This window comes from Melopsittacus undulatus, chromosome 1 (genome assembly GCF_012275295.1).
Source record: "Melopsittacus undulatus isolate bMelUnd1 chromosome 1, bMelUnd1.mat.Z, whole genome shotgun sequence".
Classification (NCBI taxonomy): Eukaryota; Metazoa; Chordata; class Aves; order Psittaciformes; family Psittaculidae; genus Melopsittacus; species Melopsittacus undulatus.
Window position 1 is genome coordinate 8,697,463 of NC_047527.1, and position 23,247 is coordinate 8,720,709.

Sequence of the window (23,247 nt, forward strand, 5' to 3'; positions counted from 1 at the left end):
ATTAATTAATTTTCAAACCTAAGTGAAGCAGAATTTTAAATTCTAAACAACAAATTACAGTCCATAAGGCAACTTTGGTGGTTCTACAAACCACAGGCTGCCCAGAGCAGCTGTGGCTGCCCCATCCCTGGCAGTGTTCAAGGACAGAGTGGACAGGGCCTAAAGCAACCTGGTCTAGTGGAAGGTGCCCCTGCCCATGGCAGGGGGTTGGAACTGGATGAGCTTTAAGGTCCCTTCCAACCCAAACCATTCTATGATTTTATGACTATCATTTCTAGCTTGATTTTCAGTGCTCAGAAAGTAAGGCCATGAAATGAACCCACATTGTCAAACCTGTGAACACATAATCCTTCTTATTTCCTTCTTTTCTACCCTATTAGGTACCTTTCTAACCAATCACCATGCCTGTAGAAAGACAAAACAATTCCATAACCTCTTACAGCAGCAGGACTACAAGCTGACCATCCTCCATCATTACAACACCTAACAAGTAAAGAACAGAGGGTGGCATAGTGAACTGGAAGTGTTTTGTTCTGTAAGCTTGCTGCAGATGTTAGCTTCTAGGTATCAACACTGCAGCAGGAGATGTGAAAGCAAGCATTCCAACAGAAGCAAATATACTGTGAAGAAGACATTAACACATGCTTAGCAGGCAACATCCTTCACCTTTGGGAAATATAATTTCCCCCAGTGACAGTAACAGAAGAAAAAAGGAGCAAAGGAAGGAAATGGTGAGCAAAGAGCACCAGATGCAGCTGTGTCCCTTGTGGCAGACAAGGAGAGCCTTCTGCAACAATTGGCAAATGCTGAATCCAGAAAGCACTACCCTTCAGACAGCCTAATGCTCTATTTCCCCAATACAGCCATAAGACACTTAGCAAATGAATGTTTTCCTAACAGCTACAATGCTTTATCACTCTTTGGTAGCCATTCCAATGGATACATCAGCATGAATCCCAGCCTTCCCTCAAGTCTAAAAATTCATGCCAGAGACACAAATGACAATTTACAAGTATTTCAAACACAAGAAATTAGCATAAAGCAATGGAAAGTCTGATCATCAGCAGTTACATTTGCAAAATACTTCATTATATGCAACAATAAAAACAACTACTATGGTGCAAGTTGCAAAAGTGCTATTTTGAGAATAGCTAAGTGCAGGAACTGCCAAGCACGACAAATTTCATCTTGTAATTAGAAGGATTAATTCACTTTCAGTGAAAGTTAACATATTGTCTGCTAGTGGAACATGATTTCATAGATACATAGACACACTGTTTTTAGAATGGCTGCAACATTATGTTTACTGACAATGAACTGCAGTCTACATGAGCCTGTCTGCCTGCTATTATTCTCATAAAGCTCCTTAGGAAGGGGGAATCTATCCACAAATACATACGAACATCATTTCTAGGGCCACAGGCTTTTCAGCTGGTTTAGGTATCTTCTGCTACTAGCTGCAAAAGAAATTAATAGGGGCTACATACATGTGAATATACACACACTAGTGATACGCATTTACAATCTTACACCTCTGCTGCTCATGGCAGCAATTAAATTGAGACTTAACTGAGGGTGTATGCAGTATGGGCAAAGGAGCGTAGCAATGAGGCTGATAAATCAGACATCTGTTAACTAAACTTAGTATCAAATAAGAAGCCTTCATGGTTCTTATCCTGGTGGCAGAAGCCTGTCTTTTCTGAAAGCTGCTTCCTTCATACCATATTCCATACTAGTCCATTTCACTTGTTTTCTCCTTTAGACTGAAGTACTGATTGAGACACTGAAACAGAACCACACTCATAAGAGGGCTAAGTGTCCTCCATTGCTGACTGATGAAGGTTGGACCAGCCAGAACAAATCTGAGAATCTCATCACACAGGTTACTAGTTGGAGGGGGTAGGGGAGAGGGGGTATTATCTTACAGAAATAAGACTTTCCATGTGAATTACAATACCCTATCTACTACACTAAACAAACAAACAAACCTTCCCCTCTCATCTGCAGCATAGAAGTTTGCCAGACTTCACACAAAACTGTAGTTATTAGAATAATGAGAGGGATACACTTGTATCTTACCATCTGTCCAAAGGCCCCTCTGTTACGGGGGGGAACTTCACAACTTTTCTCCACCCATCTTTTGAAATGCATCTGATACTTTCCCAGCACAGGTGCAAACACATTGCCTCATCCTAAATAGTGACAGGATCAATGCTGACAGCACAATTTGCTTACTGGAAGGCATGGGGGAGGAGGGATACAAACTGAAATAGATTTTTCACTGCTAAGTAAATTTCTATTGATTTTTGGAATAAAATGCAATTATCTATTATTCCATTTCCTGTTACACAAACTGTATTCAATAGCTGTGTACTTGTTTTTCCTTAACACCTTTGATTAATGAACATAGAGAATGAATGCCTTAAGACACTGAAAAAACGTTTCAGATTTCCATTGCTTCGATTTGTAGATAGGCTTGTACACTTTTAAAAGACAGACTGCAAACTCCTTCCAGCAACAGTTTTACTTTGTGACAGACGAAACATTAGTTTTTCCACAGCCAACAAAAGCTTTACAGTGGTTATGATTCTGTTAAGGAGTTGGACAAACCCCAAATTCACCCTAAAGGGGAGAAAATTGTGCAGCTGGAGTTAAAACCTACTCAAGAAATCCATCAGTTCAGGATGGTATCCCTCCTAAGAAACTAAACCAAATCAAGTCCGAGACCATTCTCTGAAATCATGAACTATGTAGATTTTATTACCCTTTATATCTTCCTTTTAAATTCCTAACAAGTAAAAGACAGTAGAGAATATCTGCTTTATGAACATGCTTTTATCAATCTACTTCAGTACCTTAGACATAAACATGTATATTTCACTGCATTAAAAAGGAAAAAAGTCAACAACAAAAGTATTTTACCAGTGATCTTGTTAAGACGAGCTCTCTTTGCCTGAAATGAGTTGCCTAAATTACTTTTCCTCTTGTGCGATAACGTGCTCTCTGCCTGCACAAAAGCCATCTTTGGAACATCCACTACAGGAAATCCTACTATTAAACAGAAGAGAAATCTAATAAACTCACATTTCATAAATACATAACAACACCCACAATATTTTACTATTTCAGAACTGCTATTTGAATACTGCTGTAAAGAAAACTTAATACCATTAAAAATGAAAATTACACAATGTTAAGATTTAGTATTATACAATGAAGCATTAGATGCAGACTACCTCAAAAATGCAATTTTTACTCACTAGGATGAGACATCAGTATTAAAGACTATTAAAATGAACAAATTCTAATCAACCCAGAAACAGTTTCAAACACCCCTGAATAAGTATATATCACTCATACTTGTTTTAGATTTTCTTCTTAGAACAAGATCAGGGAATACCTTAGAGGTAACAGAAGATGCAGGAACGCGAAATCAAAACATACAAAGTAATTTTAAAAACCCATATGTTCTGCTCTTATTAGAACTAGGAAGGAGATTTTGCACAAGGAGTAAACGATGACCAAACTAGATTTACCTGATAAAAATTGTTTCTGAACTGATTATTACGTATCATAAAGTTATCATAACAGCAAATGAGAAACCTTCCTCAAGAAATACTAGTTATGACTTAACAGCAAAATTAACAACAGGACAAGCCTACTTTTATCTTTCACAGAATATGTTTTTACCAAACGTATCACTAGATGTAGGCTCCTCTTCCTTTTTTTGGACTTCCTGCATGATTGTAGAAGTTGAGGTTTCTTCCTTTTTTGAAGGAACTTTTAGCCATTTTCTGTCCTCTTTATCTTTATTGCTGTTTGCGCTGGTTCTAGGTTTACTTCCTGCTTTGTTCTTGGCTGCTGCTGCAGCAGCAGCTTTGACCAAAGCTATCCAATCCTCCAAAAAGGAAAAAATGGTAAGTAAGTATTAAAAAGTGCCCAAGATTCAAACAGAAAATACTTATAAACCCAGAGAAACTTCAGCTAGAAATGTTCAAGAGCAGTTGAATTCCTTTTATGGCTACTACTCAGAGAGCGGTGAAATGAGTTTCCCAAATTGCCTAAATAAACATTAAATATTATCAGTATGCCACATGGATAAAAGGCAAGAAAACACCTTCAAAAAACCATTATGCATGGAATTCTGGCTGCGCATGTTCCCTGCTATCTATTTTCATGTGTCATAGCTGTAGAAACCCATGAGCTCCCAAACCCAGAAAACTGACTTTGTTCTTACCCTTCTGGCTGTGAAATGCACCAATTCCATTGTTGCTCAAATTTAACTATTATTCAAAACTACCACCAACTCAAAGCATGGTCCAGCAGAGTTCTTCCTGAGTTAAACTGATAAAGCAGGGTAACTCCCATTTCACTGGATCTGTGTTTCTAGAGTAACTACAGGTAGCACTCTTTTTTGTGTACATATTACAACTTTCATTGACCAACTTGAATACTGTGCTCTATAATGTGACTGAATTTCACAATCCACATTGAAAGTAATAAAAGTGCCATTTTGAGCAATGGCTTATTTGACCATACAGAAACGTTCAAGGAGTAAACAACAGAATATACAGCCCAAATTAATTTACTTTCTGGCATGTGGATGAAGTTTCGCCACCTGACAAGTCAGAGGGATCCAAATACTTCCAAGGCTAAGCCAAGAAATTTCCACTATTTGGAGTGATCAGACTCCTGCCTTACATCTCCTGAGTGTCAGGGATCAATGTGATAGCAAACATTTAAACTTGATCCTTTTTACCAAAGTAATTCTCCAGATTTCCTACGACATCAGCGTACAGAACTTTTCCGTGGAGAAGTTACATCTGATATAAAAACCAAGAGTAACATTCATCCTCCACCAGTAAGAATTAAGCATCTGAGTGGCTCTAATGATACTTAATTTACCACTTGGCAATTCGACTACAAGAGCATTTGGAGGTTTGTATTGCCACATATAAAAAAAGGTTTAATAAAGACAATTTTGCTTAGCTTCACATGTACACTTTATAAATAGTTGGGGTATTTTCCAGCTGTAGACAGACTATATTTTATGCTGGACTTTCTTTGTTGTTATGTTATCATAAGAGGTACCTAAAGGATCTTGGTTTTATAAATCTTGTTTCAACACAACTCTGTCCCATTCATTAAACATTGTAAGTCCCCCTAATATCTGTTCTACTGAGGGTTTGTTTGCTTTCTTTGATGTGTAAGAAAAGCATAACACAAAATACAAAGCATTACTTTTCCTTGTTTTATGCTTTTCCTTTCCCATAGCTCAATGTTTTTAAATCACTGCTTTACATAGGTTATACTTCTACTTTGCATCAAGCTATGTACTTAGGAACACCAACAGCTTTGGTTCCTCTAAGATCAAGTGTTGTGTCCAAACCATTACTGCAAGATGCATATGCTCAGACTAGCTAGCAGCAGCAAAGTTTGGAAGTGCTGTGGCAATGCTTACATAACAGGCAACCATCAAGGTCATTAAGTGATGTGCCAGCCACAAAGAGCGTGCTTAACTGCCAGCTGCATAGTCAACCAGAAATACACATACCTGGTTTTGGCCAGCCAAAACAAGCACACACGTTAGCTCCAGTCCATCCAGAGCCTTGTCCATCCAGCAAAAAAAGGATTAAGCTATTTGTGCTGGTGAGGAGTTAGGAACACCTGAGAGAAGTCTTACACTGTACCCTGGCCAAGGGATGAAGAGGATCAGTAATACGGCTGGAGCTTGATCGTATAATAAAAGTGGGAAGCAAACAAGTGCAGCCTGCATCAAACCACTATCTTTATTTTCAGTCAAGCTAAGCACCCTTAAGTCAGAAGCTTTCAGAAGATATCAAGCTTCAAGGAGCACACTGAACTAAGCATCCTGTTCCAATAGCAGCTGTTCTAGTACAACATGAAGCAGGGTTTTTTGTTTGCATTGTATTCCATTGTTTGGATACTTTCCTTAAGACATGGAGCTTACAAAGGGCAGCAAGACACAAAACAATGAAGCAAACCAAGGTTAAACATCCAGAAGCCAGAGCAGTGAGACATTAATTATGGTGAGAGTTATACTTTTTTTTCTGAATTAACATATAAATTTAAAGTCAGAGAAGGGAACCTTGAGCGGTGGATGGACAAGATTATCTCAAGAGGTCCCTTCCAACCTCAGCAGTTCTGTGATTCTGAATTGGCTGGAAAGTCTGTGGGTCTATTTTTGTTCTGGCTCCAGAGTGAACACATTCATTACAGTGACACAGGTAATTCCTATTTTTCAGCCTTGAACTCCTGCTAACTGCTCACCTGCACAGCTCCTGATGTGCATGAACTATTCAGCACCTAAGATGCTAAAGGTGACTGTATTTCTTTTGAAGAGCACAGGAACTTGTCCTTCAAAAAGATGTTTGTGCCTTTTTCAGAGTTTTCAGAAAGAAATAAAAAATGGGGAAATAACAGTGGGAGCCTAAAGCACAATGAATTCACAAATCTGTCTCGGTCACTAAGGTATCTACTCTGTCAACCACAACAGCAGGACACTAAATATCACAGAAACCAGTTGCAAATCCTTAGTAGCAGGACTTTTCCCCAAAGCATTCAGTATACACAAAACCAAGGGCCCAAATATGAACACATTAGAGATTAAGTAAAATAAACATCCTCCTAAGAGAAGTTTTCCTTGCTCCTCCCTCACGCCCTGACATTGTTCCTCTATTGGCTGTGGTTTTGTAACTCCGCACTAGTTACTCTGCAATATCCAGCCTGATTTCCCACTTCCCACAGAATCTCACTCCAGTGAATTTCTCATTTACATATATCATAAAAATATAAATGCACATTTCCTTTTTTATTCTCACTAAAGATCACCTTTCAAGTAAGCTGAGAAAATTGACAGGAGAGAAGTTATGGGACACTGTAGTTAGAAGACACAACATTATCACTACTGAGGAAAGCTGTCATTTTGCTTATTAGATTCACTGAATCAAAGCACAGGAAATTGCACGATCAAGAAAGACGTTAGTAGAAATTACCCACAGCTTTACACATCCATTGGCTAAAACACTTGTATTTTAAAACATTCCTTTGCATAACCTTAAACCTACAAGAGTAAGAAGGCAAAACCAGAATAATTTCTAAAATCCAACCCTTATACCAACAGCAGAATGCACACACACTCTTCGCCTGCCTACAACCACCACCTTTGTGCTTCTCTACAGTACTAAAGATACAGCTGGTTTTCCTCTTCTGAGAGGTCACAACTCCCAGCTCCCACACACTCATACATACACACATATAAAATATCATCAATCTATTGACCGGCTGCTTCCACAGCAAGCCTGGATTCCTCACCTTCACCTTTCAATTCTAAACAGTCTGCCCCACCTACATCTTGGCTCACATTGTCTCCTGTCACATCTTCTTGTTTTCCTCTGTTCCAATCGCAAATCCATGCTTTTTCCTCAGCTTCCTCTTCCTGTGTGCCAAGTCCCCTCCCTCTCCTTCAAAACCCTCCTCAAAACTCACTTCTTTTGGTTCGATTTCCGTCACTAATCTCAGCTCCGGCGCTATCTGCTCCCTCTCGCGCGCCTAATTACATCGAAGATAAAACAAAAAACATGAAACAGAAAAAGTAAGTTATCCGAATACTTCACATGTGCTCTCACAAGGGCAGTCTCAATATCCCCATCTTTTATTTTCTCTCTCTACATTAGCCATGTTTATGTGCGATTTCAATGACTTTGCACTTATCTGCACAGCAACTTAACCTATAGCCTTATTGCATTGAACCACACAAATTTTCCAGTCTTTAATCCATCCTCACAGCTGAGTCTTAATAAAACACACTTCTGCTGAAACTCAACAGTTTGAGTGTTACAGTGATTACAGTCTTTTCCTTTAAGACACGCTAAGCTCAAGTCAAAGAATTAACTAGTCCATATCTCTCCGTGTAATTCAAATTCTGCATGCTTAGCACACACCTTCCAAACAGATGTTACATGTTAAATTTGCTAATGCACTACAACTTGAAGTGCCTTAAGCTTACACTCATCTCTTGAGATGTATTTTTTTCCCCCCTTTGGAAGCAGACAAAAAACCCAAGTCATAAGTTTAATGAAGTGTTGGATCTGCCAACTTCACTATTTTGCAAATCGAGTGCAGTCTTGGAAACTTTTTAAGCTTTAAATGAATTTCAGTAAATGTCCTTAAAAATAAATAATGCAAAAAAAAGCAACAACAGCCATTTGAGTTCTACTCTTAGACAAAGCTCAGTTTCAAATTTGGCCCCCTTGTTAATTCTCTAGACTTCACTGAAGCCCCTGCATTCAGTCCCTGAGATGCATGAGACTGACATCCTAACTTTCAATAACAAGAAGAATTAGAAAGAGCAGATGAGCTGGGCTGCCACCAAGCATGTCTGGACATCAAAACAGCTGCTAAGAAATGGATTTACTATTTATTTTAAAGCTGAAAATGCCTGCAGCCTAAGAGTAGTAACTCAAGATTAGACACAACATAGCTTCCTATAAAAAGCACAGGACAGAGTAAGGGACTTCTTTACATTGTCACAGAAGGGCTATTTCAGTTCAGCCACAACCACATGAACCAAGTTTTCCTTTTTATGAAGGAAAACTGAATACTCTAGCTTCCCATCTTACTGTCATACTAAAAGTATAGTTGAAATATTATATACTGGTTCAACAGTTATTGTAAGACTGCAGCAAGAAGCCAGTGTTAGTGTGACTATGGATTTCAGTTTAATCTTAGTCTTCAATGCTGTTTTCCTTTGCAAGTGAAGATACTACTAGTGACTAAATCATGTATTCTACTTCACAGCCTCCCTCAGCTCCTACTCAGAATCTCTTCTTTAAGAAACTGGATATTATCAGTAATAAATAAATATTTAACTGTCTGAATCCCCAAAAGTTCTGATAAAAGGGAGAAAACCCCCACAGAACAGTCATGTCAGTAAGAACATGCGGGCAAAAAGCCACCACAGTAGCAAACATAAGAAATGGGGTGGAGAAGAAAAAACAATAATAATCACAGCACAGACTACTGAGAAGCTGAAGCTTTTTACGGGAAGGGCACCAGAGAAAAAAAGTCTCTGGATGCCCCTGGTTTTCTGAACTCTGAAGGAGAAAACTCTGGGAACAGATTAGTTGGCAGTGGAGTGTACGGCAGCCAGGCATTTCAGATAGAGGCAAGACTAGTCAAGCAGCACACTCTGGGGCATCATCCATAAAACTGGTGAAGCAAGGCAGTGCAGGACCTAGAATAAAGACTGTAATCTAAAACTAGTTGTGCTAGATGGCATTTTTTTGAACTTGAGATATTAAAGAAAAAGAATCTATATATAACCTAACAAAGAGGTATCTAAATTATTCTTACCTGTCCTTTTGCATCCTCTGGCATAGATTTGATATGCATCCTCTTAAGACATCGAATAACACCATCATAGAACTGTACTGTGAAGGTCCCTAGAAAAGGAGTGATGTAATCACTATGAGTAGTTAAGAAACAAAACACACCTTGTTACTATGAAAGCTTTAGCAAAATATTTTGTAGACTGGATGAACAAAGTAACCAAGTTACCTATAGTCAGGATATAGAATTTAAAGAAAAAAATAAATCTCAATGAAGCTCTGTTCTTATATATTGTTGTTCTTTATCCACTTGGACAATTTCAAGCATGTTTAAGCTACTGTGTCACTTTTTCCTGTAACTCATTGTAAGAATTATGTCATATCTTAAGTTGCCACAATAGGAAACCAAGTCAATTTACAATCCGATCCCCATTTAAACTATAACAAAAAAGTTCTATTAATATTAATTCAAAATATCACCCCATGTAAAGTATTGCATCTAAAGCATTAACCTTTATTTCCCTGTTTCCATTGTTTTTTGTCAATAAACAGAATTTTAGAGACCTACCATTCCTAAAACAATGATGAACTTTTAAATATATTATCTATTATAATAAATATACAATATAATATGTACTATGTAGTATGATATACAATATAGATCATATATAATATACAATGTATTATACTGTTTTATTTACTACGTATTACTATTAAATCAGTAATAGTACACTGTGCACAGGAATTTACTCTCATCACTGAACAAACATAAAGCATTTTTTCTTCCAGAAGGAATTCCAATTTTCTAATTTTACACAGATAAAAGACAAGCCTCTAACTCAACTGCATAGAATAGAAACATTTTCACCAAATATTGAGGCAGTGAGGAAAATTTTATATGCATGTCACATAAGCAGACTACAGCTACAGCATAACATATGCAAAGAGTCCTTACCAACAGATCATGCACAAATACATACCCTCTTTATTAATTGCTTCAATCTTTGCAGGGTAGTATCGACAATCTGTCCAACGAGCTAGTACTTCTTCTCCGGGTTTAAAATCCTATTTTATACAAAGTCAGTCATTAATATTTCTAGGAAAAATATCTAAAATATTAAAATAAGTAAACACTATGTGATAGATTTTATGTAAGAAAACAGGTAGGACAGTTCACAAAAATGAGTCAATGACTAACTAAAGGTGCCACTTACAACAAATTCTTCATCATCTTTTAGCCCTTCTTTCCTTAATGCTGGTCGCTCCAAGGGTCGCAACCTATTGCTGTCCCAGTAAATCCACTCATCGTAACGATGACTCCATCGTTCAAAATGGACCAACATCTTCCCCTCTTCATAATCTATCTTCTCAATACGAGATGGATACCTTGAATGATACAAGTTAAACTGATAAATCTCAGGTTTTTTAAAGATTCCTACTTTTTTTGCACACAACAGTGCTTACATGACATTTGCGAAGCCTATATGAACACCCTGGACTGAGAAATCTCCAAGTCTCAAAAAGATTAAGTTACCAAATTGGTGATAGGAGACCATTTAGTTTAAGAGTTATCTATACACACCAGTGACATGTCATCAGCTTCATTATAGTCAGATGATGACACACAAATTTAAACCTCAAACTGACAGACCAAAACTGCCTGAAACTGGCATTAGAAGTTTGTGCTTGTCAGTTTTAAAAATTGTGTTTGTCTAAAGCAAAATCCTATAAGAGTTTGTGCTTGCTTGGGGGTGGAAAGAGTATTAAATAGTTTATAACAGTAGTAAAACATTCACTACTTTACCATCAATTCTAGACAAATCTAATCAACTAATCAAACCAAGAATGTTCAACAGAACATTCTTAATCTAAGCTGCTTACCAATTCATAGATCAGCTTCCATGATTTCACTGCCATTCAATTCGCTTCACAGTAACTATTTTTTAGCAGTCATTAACTCCACATGCACCAAAATAAGCATGTCAGTCTTATTTAACACACAGATTTTACTTTCAGCCAACATGATGTCTCTGCTCAGCAGAACTAATCAGGAATGATCTGCAACCAGTACAAATGTTAGGCATCTAATTTTGAGTGTAGAATAGATACATATTTGGAACTATAAAGGTTAAGATTATATCTGTATGGGGAAAAAAGGCAAACTTCTCTAACGTCAGCAATTGTTATTATTCAGTCTCAGTATTATTTCTGTTTCCCCAAAGCGATGTAAATCACAAAACTGCAGTAGGGCAGCAAGGCACAAACTGGTTCTGTCACACAACTTGCTTCACCAATATTATTAGATCTCATTATTTCCACTGTATGAAATACAGAGAATTGGAATGAGGTAGAATTCAGCTACTGCTGCTCTTCAAAGTATTTAAATGGATTCAAAAGTATGAAGACTTTCCTAAAAGAAAAAGTTAAGTAGATGATTCAACTTTCTTCAGTTTGTATTAGTGATGGTTTCAAGTTAAAACATGCATTGAAAAGAAAGACCAGAGTGAAGGGACACTTGTCTTTCATTAAGAAGTAACTTGTTTTTCTAACAAAGTGCTACTGTGGAGCAATAGTAAGAGAGCAGAGCTTGAGCACCCAACTTCCAGTTCTACTGCAAATTCCAGCAGCTAGGAATTGCCATATACAGGAACACTGTCAACATTTTCAATCTTTAATATTTTCTCTCCAAACCACTGATGCTGCTGATAAAGGAGTTCTGGACACTCTGTTCTGATTAAAATACAAGTTCTCAGCAAGTACAGGCTTTCCTTCTTTTCTGGTGTCTAGAATAGGGCATTAAAAGGTGTCAATTTGCTCCTTTTCTCCAGCCATATTTCTTCAGCTGCAGTGATGCACAGAGCTTCCCACACTCAGCTGTGCCCAAGTGAGAAAAACTCTCTGATTTTCTAGGTTACTTCTGCAACTACTTCAGCCACAATTCACTCTCACATCAGAACGCACAGACAGTCCAGCCTCTTGTTGGGTTTCACTCATCCATACATTTCAGAAACACAAAATATCTTCATGGCCATCCTTTAAAGTTCCCAGCTTCCCACTGAACTTCAAAATCAAGTCTTAGTCACAAATTGCAGACTCTCATTTGCCATCCTACTAACAAAACCGGATAGAACTTCAGGATAGAACTGCTTCATGGGACTTCTGTCAGAGGAGCAACAAGATCAATCCCCATTTCTTTCTTACTACAGTTGGAAATTTCAGGTTTATCACATGCCAGACGGGTAGTGATGCAAGACGACACTGATGTTACTAAATTGAGGAACCATTGGCCAAAAGATACAATTCTCCTTTTCCTACACATCTACAATGGAAATGCTCCATTCCCATTATGGTGCTACATTTTTACTGCTGTTACGGCTGGTAGCTTTCACTGGGCATCACCAGCAACGTCACCCACTATTCCTGTGTGTAGAAGACAACAGAAGGGACAAACTGGCAAAATATGGTACAATGGTCTGGAAAGGGAAAACTGAGTAAGAGGAGGGAATAATATATAAAGTTAGTGAACATATAGTAAATATCTGTGGGTTAGAGACATATATACATAAAAATGGGAATTAAGGAAAACTCAGCAAGCCAAGAATGAAAACACTAACATATATGGGGGAAAAAAATAAAAGCAATAAAGCCAGCATCAGTTAATATTAAAAGCCATACAAAATATCAAGTCTCAATAGGAATCACTCAACAAAGGAAATGCAACACCAGATACTTATTGGCTAATTTCTCTTTGATAAATTACAATTTCTGCTTTCAAAGTCTTTTTAAAATATCATTATCAGCTCTAAATCTAAATCCATTATGTTGGTTTTGAACAATTAAAACTTATAATAATCATATCATCACATAATAGTCTTATTCTAATGATTTGTTTCTTCTATGTATATTTAAGACAATAGTTGCAAAATGAACAGAGCCAACTTGGAGATGGAAGATGTAACAAATCTCTGAACCAACCAAGCTATATACGATTGGTTATTAGGCAACCCAAAATAACTTTATATGGATTTACCAACAAGCTACTACCCTCAATACCCACTAAATTTAGCCACACAATGTGCCACAAATATGTGCAAACAGTAACATTTCACAATACTGATCCCACAGTGGAAAAGAGCAGAGCACACATATTGCAGAATTTACTATTGCAAATTTCACACTGCACAGAAACATTTTCTTGGTGTTATAGTTTGAGCTTGGCCTGAATATAATCCATTCCATATACTGCAAGGTTATACAAACATTTCAAAGGCAAGTGTGCATTTCCTGATAATAGAAGAAAAAATGGGAACATATTTTTTTATAATCAGCCTTTTTAAGGAATTCTATTTACAGTGAACACAGGAAAGCTTTTACTGTGGCTAAAAGCAACGTTCAGATTTATCGGGTACAGAGAAGATGTATGAGATGTAACCATCTCCATATTCACATGAGAAATTTTATGTATAAGTCCCTTCCATGGCAAAGCTGCAAGTAGGCATTATGAGGAAGCAGTAGAAAGGGGAATACAAACTTCACTCTCTACAGCACCAAAGGGTAATGGTGTCTAAGGTCCAAACAACCTCCCAGTCAGGTTAACTCTCCCCGTTCACACCCAACAAGCACTGCACACTAAAGGATCAGGATGGATTTAGTATACAAACAGATTTACCAACATTTGTTCAGTAAAAAGCAGAAAAATATACTCTAAAAAACTGAGGAAAAAGTCTTTACTTTTCACAGGAAAAAACCTAAACCACACCATCAAACTCCTGTTGAATACTGACAATGTTCTTTTTGTGGGAAGAAACAATAACCTGAACATTTTAGGTGCGTTTTTTTAACAACCTGCTGGAAATCATACTTAATAATCCCAAATAAAGTCTCATCCAAATTTCAGGAAGTTTTCTTCTTGTTTTTTCAAGAGAAAACAGGAAAACTATTGTTAGCTGATGGTATTTGCCCAGCTTAAGTACAGCATGCTCTCCATGCTCAGGTTCCAGCGATTCCAACCCATAAAAATTATTCAACATTTCTGTAAAGCTGCAAAGTTTAACATGGCTTACACAAAGTACCATGAAACACTGGTCAGACAACCATAATGCTCCAATGTTCATCCAGGAATAAATAATGGGAAGCTTCTAGTTTTTGGTTTCTGAAAGTGTAAAAAGAAAACACTGCTTTCTCCTCCAACACACTCATCACATTACTGGCCACATGGATGGTATTTTTCTTTTTTACATCATCTTCCTTTTGATCCTTCAATAGTGACCAAAAAGTAGTGAATTGTCTTGTGAGATGGAACAAGTTATTTCAAACTGTAAAAATTGATGTAAAAATGTAACTAAATTTGCCCCAAGTCTGCACCTACAAAGTCTGAAAACAGCCACATACTTCCTGCCTTCACAATAACGGTATAAAAAAAAATCTTCCCTTCCACCTTGTAAGGGATATAAAACCAAACACCCTCCATTCTGACTCCTCCACAAACAGCCTTCAGACATCTGCAAAATCTGAAAGCCCCTATTTCTAACTCATTTTTAATTATACATATTGTACTGTATCAACATAAAGCAGTCTTTATAGTCCTTCCCAATATTTGACTGCCAGGTAACACAATCAACCAAAATCCAAAGCAAGGGCTGTACAAAGAAAGATTTCCCAAAGTCTTTCATGAAAAATAAAGCTTCTTCCATTCTTAAAATAATTAAAATAATCTATCCAAATAATCAAATATACTGAGTCAAAGCGCTGTTATTCTGATAACTAACCTGTTTTAGTAAGCTGTTTCCATTCCAGAACTGCACAAAGGACCATGCCTCACTACTTCCTTCATTACCTAACTTAAAAGTTCAGATCAAGCAGATTAACAAAGGGCTCAGAAAAATTAAGAAGGTTGTTTTTTTCAAAGCAATATCTAGCACTTATGGTACAACCAGCAGACAGCTAGAGCCACAAAAAACAGGGGAAAAAAGGGAAGAGAAGCTTATTTAAATACAGTAACTTTGCAGAGGTTGTGTCCTGCTTGTGGGAGCTAACAGCTTAAAAACCAGTCTTCCACATGGGCACCTACTTGCAGACATCTGCAGTTCTACTGCTGCTTCATCTGTCAGAGGCATGGGGGGGGGGGGGGTGTGCACATGTATTAGTTTTTGGATGAGATCATAGGATAATTCAAGTTGGAAGGGACCTCAGAAAGCCTCCTACCAAAAAAAGTCCAACCTCCCACTCAAAGCAGAGTCAGCTATGGGATCAGACCACGTTTTCCAGAGTTTTAGCCAGCCCAGTCTGGAAAACCTCCAATGCTGGAGACTCCACAAACTCTTTGGGGAACCAGATCCACTGCTTGACTGTCCCATAGGGAAATGATTCACCTTGTACCCAGCCTGAATTGCTTGTTTTCACTTGTGCCAGTTATCTCTTGCCCTTCAACCAAACACTACTGTGGAGAGCTTGGCTAAGTGCCCTTGATGACATCCTTTTAAGTATTGGAGGGCTGGTACTGAGTCTCCTGTAGCCTTCTCCAAGCTAAGGAAGTCCAGTTTCCTCACCCTTTATTCACTGGTCTTACACACCAGGCCCTGATCATCTCATATATATTTAATAGTTCTCTATTATCAGTCAATCCCATCTCATTCACTAACTGCTGCCAGATGATCCTGCGTTTGATTAGAGCCACATTACATGGTTGGCTTTAATGAACTTAAATTCATGGTTTGGGTTGGAAGGGACCTTAAAGCTCATCCAGTTCCAACCCCCTGTCATGGGCAGGGACACCTCCCACTAGACCAAGTTGCTCCAAGCCCCATCCAACCTGGCCTTGAACACTGCCAGGGATGGGATAGTCACAGCTTCACTGGGCACCCCATGCCAGCACCTCAGCACCCTCACAGTAAAAAATTTCTTCCTTGAATCTAATCTAAATCTCCCCTCTTTCAATTTAAAACCACTTCCCTTTGTCCTATCACTACATGCCCTTGTCAAAAGTCCTTCCCCAAATTTCTTGGAAGCCCCTTTAGGTATCAGAAGACTGATGTAAGGTCTCATCAGTCTTCTCTCACTCAGGCTGAACAAGCCCAGTTCTCTAGACTGTCTCCAAAAGACAAATGCTCCAGCCCTCCAATCATCTTAGTGGCCTCCTCTGGACTTGCTCCAACAGGTCCAGGTCCTTCCTATGTTCCAGAGCTGAATGCAGCATTCCAGGGGGGTCTCACAAGAGCAATTTGGATAGAATCACCTCCCCAACCTGCTGGCCACACTCCTTTTGATATAGCACAGAACACAGTTCGTTTCTGGACTGTGAGCGCACACTGCCAGTTTATGCTGAGCTTCTTGCTGACCAAAACCCCCAAGTGCTTCTCCTCAGGGCTACTCCCTATTTAGTCTCTGCACACCCCGGAGTTGTCAGGGCTTGGGACTGCCCCGACCCAGGTGTAAGACCTTGCACCTCACCTTGTTGAACTTCATGAGGTTGGCATTGGCCACCTCACAAGCATGTCAAGGTCCCTCTGAATGGCATTCCTTCCCTCCAGCATATCAACCAAACCACACAGCTTGGTGTCATCAGCAAACTTGCTGAGAGTGCATCAATCACACTGTCCATGTCACTGACATAGAATCATAGAATAGTTAGGACTGGAAAGGACCTCAAGATCATCCAGTTCCAACCCCCCTGCCATAGGCAGGGACACCCCACACTAAACCATATCACCCAAGGCTTCATCAAACCTGGTCTTGAACACCGCCAGGGATGGAGCATTCACTACCTCCCTGTTGAACAGGGTAGGTCCCAACACAAACTCCTAGAGAACACCACACATCACTGGTCACCTGGACACTGCATCACTGACCACAACTCTTTGAGTACATCCACCCAACCAATTCTTTATGTGCCAAGAGGTCCATCTGTCAAATCCATGCCTCTCCAGTTTAGAGACAAGGATGTTGTGGAAAGCATTTGACCCTGTCCTGCACATGTCCAGGTAGATGACATCAGCCACAGTAACAAGCAACTTCCCTGCGTAAGATGACCTCCCCTGCAGCAGCACTCTGGTGCACTTGATAAAGAAGAGACTGCAGTTACATCCAGAATAAAGCTTATTGACAGCCTGTCTTTGCTGATCAGTTTGACCAGGTTTTCTTCTGCTCAGTAACTGCTCATGCCAAATGATACCAGTGACCCAAACACTGTCTGCAAAAAAACACCTTATTTAAAATTACAGAGGTTTTAAGCAATAAATAATCAAGGCACACAATACCCCTTCCAAAGTTCCACAATTCAAACGGAACACCAGATTCCCTGAGGTGAATTTCAGCAAGTACTGCACAGGTGAAAAATTAAGACCTGCAAAAGTGCCTCAGAAAGCAAAACCAGACTTTACTGCACTGGTTTCCATCCTCTAGAAGCCTTTCTTGATTAACATTTTAACTGGTCATGAACACTTTACACGACAGCAGGCTTTCAAAAAAATGGAGGACAAAAAATAAACCACTTTCAAATGCTATTTTTCAGCAAGTGTTCTTAATTTGTCACTCATAGAAAGACTGAGCTAAGCAATGCTACTGTTCTTCAACTGTGGTTTTGTTAAGAAATATAAAGAGATTTCATGCAAGTTCAGCAACTTTTATTTTCTTTGAAGTATGTATTTCTGCTTGCTGATGAAGGGATTGCATATAGCTGATATACAGAAAGAGTTCAAAAACATCCACCACCACCCTATGAAACAGAAGGCTAAGAAAACAAATCACATGGACTATTATTCCAGCCCATGTCACCCTATTAACACAACAGTGGGCTTTCTCTCACAAGTTCTTTGGTTACACATACCAACATTACTTTATTTGAAATAGCCTTGGTTTCAGTGTTGCTGTTAACTGTGAGATTGTAATATTAACTTTATGTGGATGGCACCAACAGAAGTTTGGATGCATATAACCCTGACCTGTTCTACCTGATGGTGCAGATGAAGAATCAGTTCCTAGAAAGTTGGAGAAATTCTGTTCTGCCTGAAAATACCAAATAACTCAGCTGCAGAGCTTAAGACAGGGCCATGACCAGGCCAAACCTAGACAAGCACTGCAGAACTGACACCTGACCCTTAAGGCTGGGTAGACTTGATACAAACTACACATTAGATATTCAGTGATGGGTTTTGAATACAATTAAGACAAAGTTTTTTTACATATCAACTTGTGTTATATTTAGCTACTTTAACCAGTTACCCCTATTCTCAAAAGTTGCTGTTAAAAGTTCTGTTAAAATGATTTTATTTTCATAGCACTATTCAGCTAATTTTATGATCCTGGTATTCAGTTATAGAATAGGTATGTTGAAAACCCATTCTACAGCAACTGGCTGGAACAAGAACTGTTCTGTAAACCACATTTTCCTATAGAGACTGTTTATTAAAACAAACACTTGTGCTGTAATTAAAATCACAGCTCTCCTGACAAAAAGTTTAACCCACTTTTTATACAGAGCATGTAACTACTGGAGTAAACATGTAAATAATACACAGACTTCTCTGTAACATAACTTGGGAGTTAGCAGGATCAGGTATTTACATGAACATACATCTCCAGGAATGCACCTGAAAAGCAGGTACAGGCCTTTACATTTCCTAGGCCTAATTAATCAGAGAGCAGCTAAGACAACACTTCTGGGTAGAAGCAGCAACTTCCTCTGTCATCTGCTTAAAACCAGGGATTCTTCAAACTGAAATAGCACGGGCAGCACACATCATGACATCAGCCCACTTACATTAATAACATTTGGACTAAGAATGTATTTCCAGCTAACAGCTCCTTTCACAACACACATGCTATGCAGCATGGTCCTTATGTCCAAATTTCCATTTTATAGTTTGACTCCTACTCAGGATATGACTGGGAGGTTCCAGAGACACCATTTGAAGCACTTTTGTTTCTCCAACTGTTTGACACAAACACAGTCGTACTTGCCTAGTTCATGAATTCCAGTTAAGGATGTTTTGTTTTGTTTTGTTAACATCAGTTTATGAACTTATGGAACTAGATAATCTTTAAGGTCCCTTCCAACCCAAACCTCTCTATGATTTGAAGTTTGATAGCCAAATACAAAACACATTCATGAGCACACCTTTAAACCAAAGTCTTTAGTCACAGAAGTTTACCACATTAACACACCCATCGTCTCACACATGACACCGCATTCCACCCCACTTTAGAAATGGTCTTTGCTTACCACGGTTGCACAAGCAACTAAAAGCAAACAAAGGAAAACTCTCAGCAAAAGTTAAGTTTGGTTTCTGAAGAGAGAATTTTTCCTAAAAGCCAACAGGTTTAACAGACTTATGTGGGAATCCATAAAGCTTACATGTGAAGCAGCCAGTTATAAACTGCACAAGGTCTTATAACTCGACACCAAAACATGATATAGACAGAACAATTATGCTCTGAGCACATACTGTACAAGGTCTTCCATACCATTTCTGTAAATAATCCAGTGCCTCCAAGCGAGCACCAATCTCAAATGTGATTCCAGGACGATTGGGAGGCTTTTTACTCATCTTGAGGTTTTCTTTTTCACTACCTTTGGAGAAAAAAAAAAGAAGAAAAATCATATCAAAACCCGTAACACTGCCTAAAACACATCACTGACAGAAAATATATTCCAGTGCTCGGAAAAAGAGGTGGCATTTCTATCCCAACTTTCCATTGAGTTTTCAGAAGTATAGTCCAGGCCCTACGAAGCCATTAAACCCAAAAGTCATGCATTTGTAGTCAGATTTATTTTTCTTCGAAATGGCCCAAAACAGTCACCAACTTTAAGTTAAAAAATAACATTAAAGTAAAAAAATGGGTGTTCATTTTTGGAACTGTACTACACTGTAAGAACAGGGCACTTTTTGAAGCATAACGTTAAGAGAAACCTGGAGTCCAGGTGCAGTCTCTCCTCTGCTGTGGAAAAGGTCAAAACCACGAACTTACCTTACCAATAATAGAAATTTAAAGATAAGCACAGCCTAAAGGACAAGTAAGATAAAATTAATGTAAACAACCAAAGAAAAAACCCTTCCTAAGCACTCTCAATTCATAGTTAACACTAAGGAAGTTTCACGAGCGCCTTTTAACGCCGTTCGCTACTGCAGTCACTATCAACCAAATCACCTCCCTGCCCGACTGCCACCCCTATTACCGTGACAAGCCGGTGTCCCAGCAGGGCACGGACCGCCGGGTCCGCAGGCACTGCCGCACGCCGGCTGACGAGCGAGTGTGCCGGGCGGCAGGACCGGACCGCGCACACCCGGACCCCGACCCTCAGGCAGGGCTCCGGGGACAGCTGCCCGTGCGGCTGTGCCCGGCCCGGGGAAGCCCAGGCCCGACCGCGGAGCACACAAAGGGGCCGGGGGGAGGGCCTCGGGCCGGCGGGTGCTGCTCGCTCCGGCGGGCCCAGGGGAGGACGCGGACAAGGCCCAGCGCGGGGAGCACGGCGGGCGCCGCCCCGCCAGGCCCAGACCCTGTGAGGGGGGAGCCGCAGCCCCGCGGTCGCTCGGGGCCCGCCCGGACGGGGCCATGGCGCGGGGCCGCCCGCCCAGCGCCGCGCTCCTTACCCCCTCCTGCGAGCCGCACGGCAGCGGCGGTGCCTGTGGCGGTGCCTGCGGTGGGCCCGGAGCACGGCCCGGAGCGGAGCCCGGTGAGGAGCCCGCTGGTCCCGCTCGGCGCGGCGCGGGGTGTCCGGCGCCCTCACAGCCCCATCCTCCCCGCGCCCCGCCGCCGCGTCACCACTCCGCGACGAGCCCGCGAGGCGCGGCCCGACGCCGCCATGACACCGCCCCCGCCACGTGACTGCGGAGCCACAGCCCCCGCGTGACCTGGGGGCGGGGGGAGAAAGCGGAGTGAGGGAGACAAAGAGAGGTAGTGGTGAGGGGTGATTGACAGCCATTGATAGCTAGTGATTGATAGCCATTGGATGGTAGTCATTGATTGACAGCCACTGAATGATAGTTATTGATTGACAGCCCAGCCATTGATAGCCATTGATAGCTATTGATTAATAGCCATTGGATGGTAGTCATTGATTGACAGCCACTGAATGAGCCATTGATTGATAGCCCAGCCATTGATAGCCATTGATAGCTATTGATTGATAGCCATTGGATGGTAGTCATTGATTGACAGCCACTGAATGATAGCCATTGATTGACAGCCCAGCCATTGATAGCCATTGATTGACAGCCCAGCCATTGATAGCTATTGATTGATAGCCATTGAATGATAGCCCAGCTGTTGATAGCCATTGATTGATAGCCCAGCCATTGATAGCCATTGATTGATGGCCTGGCCATTGACAGCCCAGCCGTTAACAGCCTGGGCACCATCCCTGAGCCTGCCACAAGTGCAGAGCAATGTCTTCTCCTCACCTCCCTCCTGTGCCCATGACACCACCTATACCTTGACCCAAAAGGGGGATTCCCTCTTTTTTCATACAATCATAGAATCCCAGACTGGTTTGGGTTGGAAGGGACCTTAAAGCTCATCCAGTTCCAACCCCCTGGGGACACCTTCCACTAGAGCAGTTTGCTCCAAGCCCCTGTGTCCAGCCTGGCCTTGAACACTGCCAGGCATCACCACTTCTCTGGGCAACCTGTTCCAGTGCCTCAGCACCCTCACAGTAAAGAACTTCTTCCTTATATCTAACCTGAACTTCTCCTGTTTCAGTTTAAACCCATCACGCTTCTCCTATCACTACAGTCCCTCCCCAGCATCCTTGTAGATCCCCTTCAGATACTGGAAGGCTGCTATGAGGTCTCCACGCAGCCTTCTCTTCTCCAGGCTGAACAGCCCCAACTTTCTCAGCCTGTCTTTGTATGGGAGGTGCTCCAGTCCCCTGATCATCCTTGTGGCCTTGTCTGTCCTCAGTCTGGAGCTAGAGATAGTGATGGGTTTGGTCGGGGTGTGCTTGGCTGTGTTTACACGTAGTGCAGCTGTTGAGCTGGTATGTACTGCAGCTGGTCCTAGTGCTGAGTGACTTCATAGAATGACGGAATGGTTTGGGTTGTGACTGGGAGAGAACTCCAGGAACAAACTCCCCAACAGAGTTTCAAGTTGTCAAGCAGGTATTCTTTATTGCAGTGCTGGGAGACAGGGGGGATAGCTCCTCCTAATGTGTGTCCCCGTATTGCTATACAGGCCATCCCTATATGGTTCCTGGGCATATTATATCATTTTCCAGAAAGTTTCCCACATGCATACAAAAATATGATGGTGGTCTTTAAGGGTCGTTTACTTTTCTCAGCAGTCTTCATAACCAGCTTAATAAACATTACAGACATAGCGTTCATCTTGTCCTACTTATCAGTTAGTTTAACTGCTCCCATCCTGAACATCAGCTAGTCCCAGATACTCCCCATCCCCAGGTCCTGTTTTTCTATTCTGCTTTTCTTACACCTTTTGTACTAAGGTCCTAAGGACCCGAAACTCTGTCAACTACCTTCAGGCACCGCAGTTATTTTACAAAGCCATCAAACTTAACATCACTTAGAACTGATTACATTTTGTTCTTTCCTGACTCCTTGTCTCAGTTGGAAGGGACCTGAAATCTCATCCAGTTCCAACCCCCTGCACATTAAGGGACACCTTCTACTAGACCAGGTTGCTCAAAGCTTACTCCCTTTCTTACTGCACATTGAGCTCCAGGGCTTCTTAATGGCTGCTGTCAGCTTTTGCTGCCTGCTGTGCTGTGCTGCTTATCGCTGTGTTTTGCTTTGCCTGAGAGACGTCAGATAAAAGCAGTGGCCTTCAGCCAAGTCCGGCACTTGGCCCTGCATTGCTGTGATCTCAGCACTACAGAAACCACCTCATGGGGACCTTCCTCCTCTTCTCCAGGATAGATTATTCCAACCTTGTTGTAATGGCAAAA

At 40.6% G+C, this 23,247-nt stretch overlaps 1 protein-coding gene across 9 annotated transcripts in view; it reads right to left on the minus strand.

Moving 5' to 3' along the window:
• The window catches only part of PHF20L1 (PHD finger protein 20 like 1), a 54,572-nt gene extending 33,487 nt beyond the window's left edge, over positions 1 to 21,085 (minus strand). For 3 of the 9 annotated variants that reach the window (XM_034063158.1, XM_034063130.1, XM_034063002.1), the window contains exons 1-8: positions 20,939 to 21,083; positions 19,812 to 19,917; positions 10,565 to 10,736; positions 10,331 to 10,415; positions 9,376 to 9,464; positions 7,510 to 7,572; positions 3,691 to 3,898; positions 2,923 to 3,051 (exon numbers count right to left, since the gene is read on the minus strand). In XM_034063158.1, the coding sequence (XP_033919049.1) occupies positions 2,923 to 3,051; positions 3,691 to 3,898; positions 7,510 to 7,572; positions 9,376 to 9,464; positions 10,331 to 10,415; positions 10,565 to 10,736; positions 19,812 to 19,894 (829 nt within the window). In that variant the 5' untranslated portion in view covers positions 19,895 to 19,917; positions 20,939 to 21,083. Of the gene's footprint in view, positions 1 to 2,922; positions 3,052 to 3,690; positions 3,899 to 6,291; positions 6,355 to 7,509; positions 7,573 to 9,375; positions 9,465 to 10,330; positions 10,416 to 10,564; positions 10,737 to 19,811; positions 19,918 to 20,523; positions 20,543 to 20,938 lie in introns of those variants that run through there. The other 6 variants (XM_034063243.1, XM_034063185.1, XM_034063100.1 and 3 more) reach the window with 4 other exon arrangements.
• Between the last annotated feature and the right edge of the window lie 2,162 nt (positions 21,086 to 23,247).